Genomic DNA, 12,488 nt, shown 5'->3' with positions numbered 1-12,488 from the left:
CTAAAAGGGGCTTTCCATAAGACACATCAGCGGATGGATTTTTCCACCCATAAATCTTCACTCACATTATCTGTCTAACCAATGAAAGGGCCAGCCAATAGTTTTGATTAGTGCCCCTTTATTTCTTGGCACAGAGTGGGAATAAAATGCCCTCCTGTGGATGCAGTGGGTGCTCGTGCTGAGGTCAGTGGGGGAGACTTAAGCAGACCTCTTGTGTCAGCTGCTGTTATTTATAATGGAGTTCAGGCTTTATTCATCACCGTGTTGCCACTCTGTACCAGCAGCAGCTTCTCCTCTGCATCCCACCTTTACAGCCCAATGATCGACGTTTCATGAGAGGCACCTCAAGGTGGGGCTAAATGGTCTTATATTCCCAATCATGTCGCGTAGGCGGAGTCTGACTCTCGTGCTCTTTGCTATGTTGCCGCTGCCTGACTGCTTGCCCAACCTGTACTGTACATGACAAAAGCAAGAGGATGGAGTGAGAGAGATAAATCCACACTTCTTATTTCTCACACTCACTTTTTTTTGTAGGAAGAGGGGGTTTTGGATCACTGCGTCACATTAGAAGAAATCGGCTCCTAGTTCATGTTAGTAATAGAAGGAACCAGCAACCTATCTCTTTTTACGCACAGCCTACTCCTGTGAAGGCAGCAGCAGCAGTTCAGATCAGATTTCACATTCAGCTCCGACCAGCTGAGAGCGAGAGACAGCCAGAGAGAGCAGGAGGGCTCCTATCTCCGCTTTCCACCAGCGATCCCCCTCTTCAGTTCGCCTGAAAAAGCCCCTGCGAGGAAAAAAAAAACACGGGTGCGCGGCGCAAACATTTAAGCGCCACTGGGATTTTTCCCTTCCTTTTTTTTTTCTTTTTATGTATTTTTGCAGGATTTAAGCAGCGAGCGCGCCACAGAGAAAGAGGCAGAGAGCAGCAGAGATGGACGAGCAGCCGAGGTTGATGCACTCTCACACGGGGGTAGGCATGGCAGGGCACCCCGGCCTGCCGCAGCACATGCAGGAAGGCAACGGAGGAACGGACGGCGACGGCAGAAAACAGGACATTGGAGACATTTTACAGCAAATTATGACCATCACGGATCAAAGTCTGGACGAAGCTCAAGCCAGGTAAAAATGTGCTGTTCTTGTCAAGGAGGGAGGCGGCGGCAAAGTGGAGGAGATAAAAGAAACAGAAAGAAAAATACAAATCTGGAAATTTCTCAAATTAAAATTAGGCGCGTTATGGAAGTTTTAAATGTAAAGGTGCAACACAGCCTCGTGCAAAAGCCGATCAAACAGTGTGAAACATCGATGGCATGCCTTCAGATCACTAGTTTTCTTCACATAAATAACCGCGCTCCTTGGACAGAAAATAAGTGTGTGAATGTGCTGGTTATTTTTGTCACATGCCAACATGTCGCCCACTTTCAGCCTTAAAAAACACTTGACACCTTAAATCACTAGACTCAAACAAATACAGCTGAAGTGGGATTAAAAAAAAAAAAATAATTTATATATATATATATATATATACACACACACACACATATATACATATAAACAAAATTACTGGGTAACACTTCAAGCTGTCATTTAAGTGTCTTCCAGTTTGTTTTCAGCGTGGTGAGCGCAACACAACTTTTTCCTTTTCTATTTTTACTCCTGATACATAATTCAAGACTTCTTCCATCTTGAATCCACTTTAAATTCACTGAAGCTGCAGATGAACGTCAAAAGATGCACATTTGATTTTTCTTATCCTCAACTGATATTTTTTCAAAAATATAAATATGATATTTAAATATAATCAAATTGACACAGGTTAAACTTTCTGTTTGTCTTAACAAAAATATGTTTCACATCTGCACAGCCCAGATGTTATTCTGCATTTGAAAATAGTCAGCACCTGTAATTTATTCAAGAATTTGGCCCTAAAGAAAAAAAGGATAAAAGGTTGGCCATAAAGTAAGCTTTCGTGTGAGTTAGTTTTGAATAGTATTCATGTGTCTGTGGTTTCCTTATTAAGCCACTTTTCTGTTGCAGGAAACACGCTCTGAACTGTCACAGAATGAAGCCGGCTCTGTTCAATGTCTTGTGTGAAATCAAAGAAAAAACAGGTACGTCTGTTTTGATATTGCACTCAATTTACAGTAGATAGCCAAAACTAGTCTGCTCTGTGCACATCGTCTGTAAGAAACACTCCTCAAGCAGGTTCAATAAACACAACACTGCACACAGTATGATCCATTAGAAGAGCATGCAGCTAAAAAAAAACACACACACACACACACACACACACACACACACACACAAAGAGGCATTGTGTGGACTATTTTATCATCAAAGGCTAATTTGCTATTCACACGCTAAAGTCACCTGATGTTGGATATTCAGTCACAACACAATCCAGCATATAAATTTCACTGACATGTAAGACATGTGTTTCCTCCTGTAGCATTTTAACTCTTTCACAATAGGAACTGTGGACAATTACCTTGAGCACTCCTTATCAATTATCGTGTCAAAATATGAATGAGCTTTTTTTCTGATGCTATTGTGGAATAATGGGGAGTTTGGAGCTAAAATTGTCACAAGCACGTTGACGTCTCCCCTCGTGAGTTAACTGTCAAAGCGTGGTGAACACGTCTCCTTCTATCCTGTATTGTGTCTCTCTATTAAAGCGGTTGTGAGAAAGCATGTCAGCAGAATAATTGCTAGGAAAGAAAATAACGTAACACAGGAGGCGTAAGTCATGTTTCCAAATCATTTTCCCTGTGACATTTCTGAAATTGGCACAGATAGAATTCAGTGCACTTCAGACTGATAGCATGCATCTCATCTTTTTTTATTTCCCTGTCTTTAGACTGATGTGCTTCTCCAGGCCTCTTAAAACGTACCCTGTTGAGATATTGAGTCGCCAAAGCAGAGAGAGGGAGAGAGAGAGAGAGAGAGAGAGGCAGTGCTTTCACACTCATTAGTGCATGAAATCAAATAGAAGGATGGAGGATGGAGAAGATTGAGTTTTCATTGTCCCCAAAGTTGCACTTGCTCATACTTGACTTTTGAGGCGGCGTTGTCTGGTGTGTGTTTATGTTGTTTCTCGTGTGTGATCCCACCCTCGCCCGCTGCTTTCATGGATGTTTTCATTGAAGTTCACCTCGCTGCCTACCCAGCAGCCCCGGCAGTTTATCATGAATCGGCCACAGCCTTAGGAGGAAGTAGGGGGCCTTTTGAAGCCCGCTGGCTCCCTCTTCTTTTTTTTTGTTGTTGTCTTGCTAGGTTTCTTGGAGGGGGGAATGACACAGTTATGCATAGTGTTTTACTCCCTGGCGCTTCTCGGAGTTCATCCAAAGTTCGGCTCTGCAGAGAGTACAAAGTAACTTGGACCTCTTCCTGTCTGCACACCCATTCTTCTCTCTGTTTCAGCCGGCAACCTATAAATACGAGGTGCAGCTCACTGAAGATCTGCTGCTCGTGTTGTCTCGGAAACTTTCAGGAGAGCTGGAAAGCGCTAGCTTTACTTTTTATTTTGCTTTTATCTGGATAGCTCATTTTTATATCACACATTTTAAACATTGACTTCACTTAGGTTTGTCTGCTTGTCTCCATGTTGATATAAAATCAATAGTGTCATAGTTCAGGATAATTGTTTCTCTAACACTGCAAACCTTCATCTAAACACCACCGCAGTGTCACGAAACATGGAGTGTTACAGGGATCCCTTATCACGTCCAAAATCACATTCAAATGTTGTGTTTACTCTTCATTCTATCACATATCAAACACTGGCTCGTTTATCAATGATTCATATTTTGAATAACATCATTACTCTGTTGCTCAGATATTTAGATAGATAGTTAAACAGTTGATTTTTTGCGTGTGGTTCGTTTCAACATGCTGATTGGACTGAATTTAATTTACAGAATTTTTTGAATAAAAAGAAACGATCTATTTCAAACGTTGAGTAAAAGACGCCGCTTGTTGCTCCCTCTAGTGGTTTGTAAAATACATTTAAAAAAAACACATCTGTTTAAAATGTAGACAAAGAAGCAGTTCAGATTTTTACACTTCTTAATTTTGCTTTATTAAAAAATGTAATTCTATGAAATTTACAGTTGAATAATGATTGTGCTGGTCAGTGCAAAGAAAAGTTGATGACTTTTTATTCTATTTTTCAACTTCTGAATGTAGTCTAAGGAGGATGGTTGTGGTTCTCTAATGTTGGCTTGTGTCAGAGCTCTGGCGTGTTTAGGTTTATATTCTACACTCACAACACAAAAAGTCTTTGACTGTCGGTTGAACATGGATGAATGACTTGTCCAACTTTCTGTGAATGGTTTAAAATAGTTAATGTTATAAGTTGGAGTTGTATGATATGCTCGGTTTGGCCTTTTTCGTCCTTATTTGAGTATTTCATTTTACAACAACGGCACCGATGTTTCTGTTTCCTCTTTCCTCATTTTGTACCAGACCAGACCCGACCGTTCCATTTCCACCTTTAAATATTTCACACTGAGTGTATGTAGACTAGTGTTCCACTTGTACAGCTGTAGCATCTTTGAAAGCTGCAGTCCCCTCTGAGTGCAGAGACAGTGTGTGTGTGTGTGTGTGTGTGTGTGTGTGTATCCACTGAGCTGCTGTTTGCTTGTGTGTATTTTTTCCATCCCCGGAGCGGCTGACAGCACCTGCAGGACACAATGCCAGTGTTGATCTAGGGCCTGAACTTGTGACCCACTGTGTGTATTTTTACTGGGATGAAGTGAGGGATGGCCAACAGAAATAATGTGCAGTATAAACAATCGCAACGGTGCAGCAACACACGGGAGGAGAGGATGAGGAAGGAACACTTGATTTAAACTTCATCTTCACCCCGTTTCATTCCAGGCATACTCAGGTTTGTCTCTTTTACTTCAAAGGAAGGAATGCAGTTTTTAGACGCTGTGCACAATTTTGTACGTGTGTGTGTGTGTGTGTGTGTGTGTGTGTGTGTGGCACATTCCTGAGAGGAGGCGAAGCAGAAAATTAACAAAGCGTATTAATTATATTATTTAATGTGTCCGAAAACGTGGAACAAAGCCAGAAACAGCAGTTATTTTTCTGTGTTAAGGTTCGTCGTAGCAACAGCAGGGTGCTCCGAGTTTCTCACAGAGACTTTCCAAAAATACACACAAACAATTTGACTCCTCTGCTATTGGCCCGTGAAATCTTATCCTTGCACTAACTGAGTTTAAGGTGTGTAAAGATAGGGATGATATGAATATGAAAGAACTCCATCCAGGTTTTTTCCTCTTTCTGCATGTCATCTGTATGAAAAGTCAGATATTTTTGAGGTGGACTGTTTTCTTTTGCTCTTCAGCCACAGATTTATTTTATGATTGATGAAAAAGCTTCTTTAGATAAGCAAATGCTTGACAAACTGATTTGGAAAATGAGCCGCCTTGACCTCTGTAAACACTTCACCAACATCATAAATCTCCAGCAGTGTCAAACAAAACCACTCCTCGACTGAGCCGCTCACTAAATGTGCTGCTCTGACTCGCTGTTTAATTTTTCTCCTCTCAACCTCAACAAAAGGCCAGCTTTCTTGTGGCCCGTGTTTGTGTAGTGTTGGGTTTCAAGCCTTGGGGATCCTCCATTTATAAAAAATGACTGGGCGAATGATGTAATGTTATTTTTTGAAGGGTGAAAATAGGGTGTTTTACAGAGGGCAGTCGAGGAGTGTTTGACAGGATGAAATGAGCCAGAGGTCTGATTATGGAAGGTGCATGGAAGCCTACACTACATTGAGTTGTCAGCCTATTCACCTTCTTGGCGTCTGCCTATTTGTATTACAGAGGCTGAACTCAGATCAGCCTTCATGTCACCGTCCAAACACTTTATAGCATTCTGCACGCTGATCAGGTCCCATTTCATATATAACACACTCTGTAGAACAAATTCAATCTTAATGGATTTTACAGAAAGAAATTTGCCAATATTTTTAAAGTGATTATAAAGGGTCAAATATATGGTGTTTGGACTTCTTTAGGACGAGGGCCACAACTTAAAATTATTTAAACTTGTATTTTATCCTCCTTTCTCATAATTACTAGTCTGTATAACTTTCAAGACAAAAGTCGTAGAGCCCTGTGTAAATTCGTGAAATTATGTTAATATACACTTTACTGTCATGTCAAAGGAAGAGCAGCAGCCAATGCTTCTGTTCATGAACCATTATTATTTTTCTTTAACAACAACCTCAACATTTAATTTTAATTTGACAAATGACCCATGAAATACCCTCACAGTGAAATTTATTGACATAGTGATTACTGACCAAAAAAAAAAAAATTAATTTATGAATAAATGAATTGTATTATTTTTTTTGTTTTGGCAGGTAATGTGTAAAATAATTTTAAACAGAGTTGGCTAGCAGCTAATGTTCATCCCTCACCCCAGCAGGTATAGAGACAACAACAAACAACCGCAACAAAAAAAGTGAAATTAACAAAAGTGACAATGACACTAATCATTGCATTTCTTGTCTGCAGACAATGTCTAATATAGTCATTGATTAGACATCAGTCAAATTTAAACGAACTTCTCCCAATCAAAAAATAGTTTTTACCTTGTGCATCATTCTTTTTCACTTCTTAACATGTTTGTCTTTGTAGAAGTGTTCAAATTAAAAATCACATTTTAAAAGTCAAAGGTGTTGTTTTTAAATGAACCCGAATAGTGCAGATCTAATTTACCAAATGAGTTGTAACTACTCAAATCCTGATCGTAGAAAAGATCAGTAGGTTTTAAAAATGTGTTTTACATTCTCTGTATGTGGAGTCGTGTCGACGTCTGACAGTGGACGTGGCGTCACAGGGCCGTTCCTCTCCCGCTGTCTCTTCAGCGGACGAAAGAGGAGACTCGGATACACGGAGCAGCTTTTTGTCTCCCTCTTATCCTCCTTCCTGGTCGATGCTGATACAGCAGCAGTCAGGGGAGAGAAATGCCAAGCTCGCCACCACAGCTGTTTCCCCAATCTCTCTGCTTAATCATCCACTGAAAGAGAGAGAGAGAGCGAGCGAGAGAGGAAGAGCTCAATTCTGCTCCGAGAATGAAAACAACCGGGGAGAGGAAAAAAAGTGTTTTGATTAAGCAGCATCAGGCTTGAGTTGACTTTTGACTGTTTGATGCAGAAACATAATCACAGATTCATCTGTGAGTGACGCCATTGTAAATGGTGTGTTAATACCATTACAGTATAGAACAATGTGCTTACATTATACATTATGCTAATTGTCAGACGCCTAATTGATACATGTTAATCATATTAAGGAGCTTAATTATAAGAATCTTACTGTGCTGTCATTTGTTAATTAACACTGACATCACAGGCATGAGGAAGTGATCTATTTTTATCGAGAAGTTTCTCTACCATGATGAAGTCTCATCCTCACCACAAGGAAGGATTAGGCTGTTTTTGTTGTTTTACACGGACATATTTTCTTTTTTCTTCCCTCCTCTCTGTAGCCCACTGGATGCATTTTGTAGAGAAATTACATTAAGCTCCGAGCAGCCCTGCTAGTGTGGAGATTACAGACTGAAGGCGAGATCCAAGTCGACTTGTGAAAGAGCGTGAGGCTCCATCTTTTACCTGAATGTCGCCTCCTGCGCCCTTCGCTCTGCCTAAATATCACTGTTCTGCCATTTAGCTCGTTCACAGCTCTCTTTGCAATCTCAATCCCTGCAGGTTTGGTCTGCCTTTTCTTAACACCGGCTTCCTTAATATGTTACGAATTTAATCAAGTCTGCAAATTTGTTATGCACGTTAAATTGAACATGCAATGGGACATTTGAATGTGGTTGCCATACCAACCCCCCCAGGAGTTCATTTTCCATAATGTAGTGTTTGGAATCTCATTTCCTCCACTTTCCCCCGCCGCTTCTTGCAGACGCCACCTCCAGGCTCCGACTGTATGTTCACTATGAAAGGAGCTTGGCTGCCACAGCTTTCAAACACTGGAGGGAGGGAGAAAGAAAGGAGCGAGCGAGAGAGAGAGAGAGAGGCCTCTCTCCACGTAGTGGAAATGACACAAATTAATATACACTACTTAAACCAGACCAAGATTAATGGTTCCCTTTCGCTGCAGCTTAGTCCCACTGTCAGTTGCCGGGTGCTCGTTGGACAAAATCAACACTAATCAACATTTATTCCACTTTTGCCCTGGGCTCTCAGGAGTCTGGCAGGACTGCGTGCCCCCTCCTCTCCCTTCCCTCCCAGCAATCCACCCCTCCCTTCGTCCGTCTCGCTACGCTTTTCACCTCTCATCCAGCTCCTCCATACATCACCCTCCTCACACCGCACAGCTCCTCAGAGGAGAGTGCGCCCCCTCCTATCAGGCCACATTAGAGTCATGATAGATTTTCTCTTTTCATTTGCATCTGATATTTAACACAGCAAAGCAGTTGCTCTGTCACTTTACAGTACAAGTGTGTGTGTGTGTGTGTGTGTGTGTGTGTGGGGGGGGGGGGGGGCATGTGTATGTATTCAGGCTTTTGTTTGTGTGTTTCCAGAGGAGTCTTTTTACTCTGTAATCTTATCTCCACTCAGTCACAGCTGCATTATCAGAAACAGGATATACATGCAGAGTATTTATACAAGAATTTAGAATACTAGAATTTTAAAATAAGTTCTACTTAGAAACTGAACTCCAACATCCTGCTACAAGATAATTGACTGTATTGATTGGGCTTTTTTTTCAGAGCAATATTTTGAACAATTTGAATTTCCTTCGTACTTCTGTGACTGCGTTGACGTCTGTAGATCTGCTGACTCTTCTGCCTCACAGAAGACAATAAGCATCGTGCACAGGCTCATAATTGACTGAGTTAATGCAGGCTGTAATTCCACTGCTGCTGCTCATCTTTGTCGTTCCTCTGGCTCAATAAAAACACGCTAGGAGGAAACATCATTAAAAAGAAAGGCATGCCTTAAATTATGCAAAGTGTCAAATCTAAAAGTATATGAACAGTAAATGTAGTTCATAATGCAAATTATCATTGTTTTGAGTCTTATTATAATGAAAGGTATAAGAACATATTGATACTATTGTGAAGTACATTAGAGGTTTTTTCAGTGATGTGTCATTACCTGCATGAAGAGCAAATAAATTAAACTGATACCAACATGTTCCTGAGCCCATGATAGCAACAAATGCAGATCTGAGTGCTGTGGTTGCAAGAAAAAGTTAAATTTCTTCTCAGCTTTTTGTGACAGTTTTCAGAAGTTACATAAAAAAATAGTTTTGCATTGCTTACAGTTCTGCATCACAGCTCTAATTTGTAGTATCACTTTGATGTGTTTTTTCAAAGTGCCATTCACACTTGCTTGTTTTTTCACAGCAGACGCACAGATTTGTCATGTAGTTTTTGCAACATGCTGCTGTTTTCTTCTAAAATACATAGAAAGCAGTGTAGCAGTGGCATATTATATTAAAACTTAATGGATAAATACTTGATTATGTCCATCAGAAATATCCGTCTGTGTTTAGAAGTTGTCATTCTGTCTTTTTCCTTCATATCAGGAACTCTGAAGTCATGTGATGTGATATTGATTGAACAAGGCTGTCACTGGGGCACCGTGTGTAGTACGCTTATGCTTATGTAGTCTGTTATAGTTTTGCTAACACACAAATCAAAAAGTAAGGAGCCGGGCTGAACCAATGAAGAAGATACAGCTCAGCGCCTGCTGACTGCAAAATGCACCGGCCTAAAGTCATATCAGCTCAGTGACATGATGCAACTGAAGCACCAAGAATGAACACAACTATTTCCATTCTACATGAATATAAATTTGGATAAATAATGTGTCAATCAAAATAAAATAAAACATATTAAACCCTTTTTTAGTGAAATTCATAGTTCCTGTTTGATATTGAGGGATGCATCATGAATTCTAAAATTGAGCTTTGCATACTTTCAGATTTTCAGTCATCCAGCTATTGTCTTGCCAAGTTGTTACTATTTAGGGAGCTGGATTTGCTGGATCAATTCCCAGCATGCACTGGGTGTGAGCCAAGGAAACACCCTGAACTGGTAAGCAGTCCATCACAGCAGATCAGATTTTATTTCTGTCCTGTAGTCTGAGGTGTGATCCCTCCTGCACCAGTCTCAGAATCAGATTTTGCATGTTTGCTTTGTTCCCTCTGAAGATGAAAATGTGCAAACAGCTGATGCCTCTTTTCCCACTTTGCCAAAATATTCAGGGCTGTGTTGTCCATCTCGTAGCTTTGCATGGCCAGAGGCATTGTCACGGCACCAACTGGCCTCATTGAAGTGACACCCGGTGCTTTGTCAGCTTTGTGTCTCAGGTGCCAACCTGCGCGTCCCAAAATAAACTGTCATGCAATGTGGCAGTACAGAAAAATGTAGAAGCATGTTGTGGGGCCCTGCGCCCCCCCTCTGAAAGGAAACAAATGTTCCATAGCAGAAATGCATTGTGGTTTTGGATGCCTTCCCAGCTCCGGCACTGGCGACATGGCGGGGAACTTAAAGCGTGCAGTTTGATCGCCTGCAGGAGCAGCAGGGGCCACAGCAGGTGGGATCACAAAACTTAGAGCTTCTTCTGCATCGACGTTGCCTTTTATTCATTTTTTAAAGTGATTTTTATTCATTCTGGACCTGTAAGAGTTTGACAGCTCTTTGTTATTCGCAGACATCCTCCTCCAGAAATAGCTTATGCTTACTGTAGTTAGCTCCTCTTCCTGTTTTATAAATGGTCTGTCATTTTCTCTCCACGGTGCAACATTACACCAGCAGAGTCAACTGAGGATGCACTCTTGGTTGAAGTCACTTTCAGGCTGATGTCAGGAAGTTAGGAAGGGTGAACATGCAGAAAGTCACACGCAGAGACTCCTCACCGACCTCCAAGCTGTAACCACTGGCTGTGTATATCTGCCCTGCTGGGTTTGGCTCGTAGCGTGTGATTCCTGTTAGAGCTCAGCGTGGCCTGTGTGCTCTGTAGCTGCCATGACATTTTTATGACTAGTGGACTGAGGTAAAGGTGGGAGGCACAAAGGCTTGAAATGGAAGTTCAGTCCTCACCTCCTGAAGTTAATGAGGAACCAGAAGCTCATCATGCAGACAATGAGACAGATTCTGAGAGAGGTCAAAATGATGTTTCACAAAGAATGGACGATTTAGTCAAGATTGGACCAGTTAAAACTTATCTTCAGGCTGATGCTTCATCCAAGCAGGAAAAAAAAAAACAGTAATTAAATCTGTGTCAAAGTTTGTATAATTATTTATTGCTCAAATGAAATAAGAACTAATATTAGACATGTTGAAATAAATCACAAAGAAATCACAAGATTATATTAATATAAAATATAGCATTAACTGAAATCAATACTGATTCCTCTCTATGGCCCACAAAAGCAAAGGAGACCATCGGGGGAAAGAATGATTTTTTTTAATATTAATGCATATAACTCGATACACGATAGATTTCAGCGAAGTGCAGAAACAGCCTTTTGATTCGACTTCTCAAGTCAATATTCAGATTTTGTGATACATTGATTGTTTGAAGAAAGCAGGACGAGACTTTATTTGTTATAAAACCTAGAGTTACTCACAGGAGCTTTAGCAGGTGTCGTTTAAACTAACACTATTCTCTTCCCTTTTAGCTAATGCTAGCATACGTTAGCATTGAGAAAGCTTTTGTTTAGCCTGACTGTTGCAGGTGACTTTTTTCAAATTAGGGATTATAATCCTTTAGTGGCTACAAGTGTTAGCTCTGTTAGCTTAGATAGCTATAACAGTTGAAAAGCCAACTCAAGATCAGCAGATAAAAGTACACTAGCTATTTAAAAAAATGATCACTTTTTTTTAACACTGATACACTTGGTAATTGATAATCAGAATATTCATCAGCTGCAGCTCTATAATCCAGCTGGCCCTCCTGTCATTTTTTTCCTTGCTGATAAATGCTCAACGTTCCTGCATCTGCTGTAAAGAGATTGTGTTGATAAGTTAATATTCCGACAACAGGGATGAGATAAAGAGGTTTTAGGAGTTTGGAGGATAGCGTAACCTTGATAAAACGCTCGTCTCAGTGACATTGATTTTCACCATCCATCTTCATCTCATATGAAGTATGCAAATGGTGGCATCGGCTGGGAGTGGAGTACAGTGCTGTTAAATGGGCCATTTCAAATGTTCTTTGTACTATGCTGACTTCCAAAAAATTCCCTGTCTGCCAGCTCGGCACATGCTAGAGCCTTTTTAGAGACACTTTTCCACTTTTATTCCCTATCTTCTTCTATTTCTGCCACCTCTAACCACCCTCTCTGCTCCCCTTTTCTCCTCTCTTCCTCTCTCCTTGCATGCCATACAAATTAGGTATACACTGACAGTGTCAGAACGGCTCCTCATGAAATATTAACAGCTTGTAGAGAATTTTACATCGCTACATTTCTCTTCATTTTTAACTATGTCAGCACAGGCACTGGGACATTTAT

The 12,488-nt window shown here is 40.8% G+C and overlaps 1 protein-coding gene across 3 annotated transcripts in view; it reads left to right on the top strand.

The window, feature by feature from the left end:
• Positions 1–414: 414 nt before the first annotated feature.
• LOC306827801 (pre-B-cell leukemia transcription factor 1-like) overlaps positions 415–12,488 on the top strand; it is a 56,220-nt gene continuing 44,146 nt past the window's right edge. For all 3 annotated transcript variants that reach the window (XM_079349860.1, XM_079349861.1, XM_079349859.1), the window contains exons 1-2: positions 415–1,122; positions 2,038–2,111. In XM_079349860.1, coding sequence (XP_079205986.1) covers positions 935–1,122; positions 2,038–2,111 — 262 coding nt within the window. In that variant the 5' untranslated portion in view covers positions 415–934. The remainder of the gene's footprint in view (positions 1,123–2,037; positions 2,112–12,488) is intronic.

This window comes from Symphodus melops (assembly GCF_947650265.1).
Source record: "Symphodus melops genome assembly, chromosome: 8".
NCBI lineage: Eukaryota > Metazoa > Chordata > Actinopteri > Labriformes > Labridae > Symphodus > Symphodus melops.
This window is presented reverse-complemented; position numbering and strand designations above follow the sequence as displayed.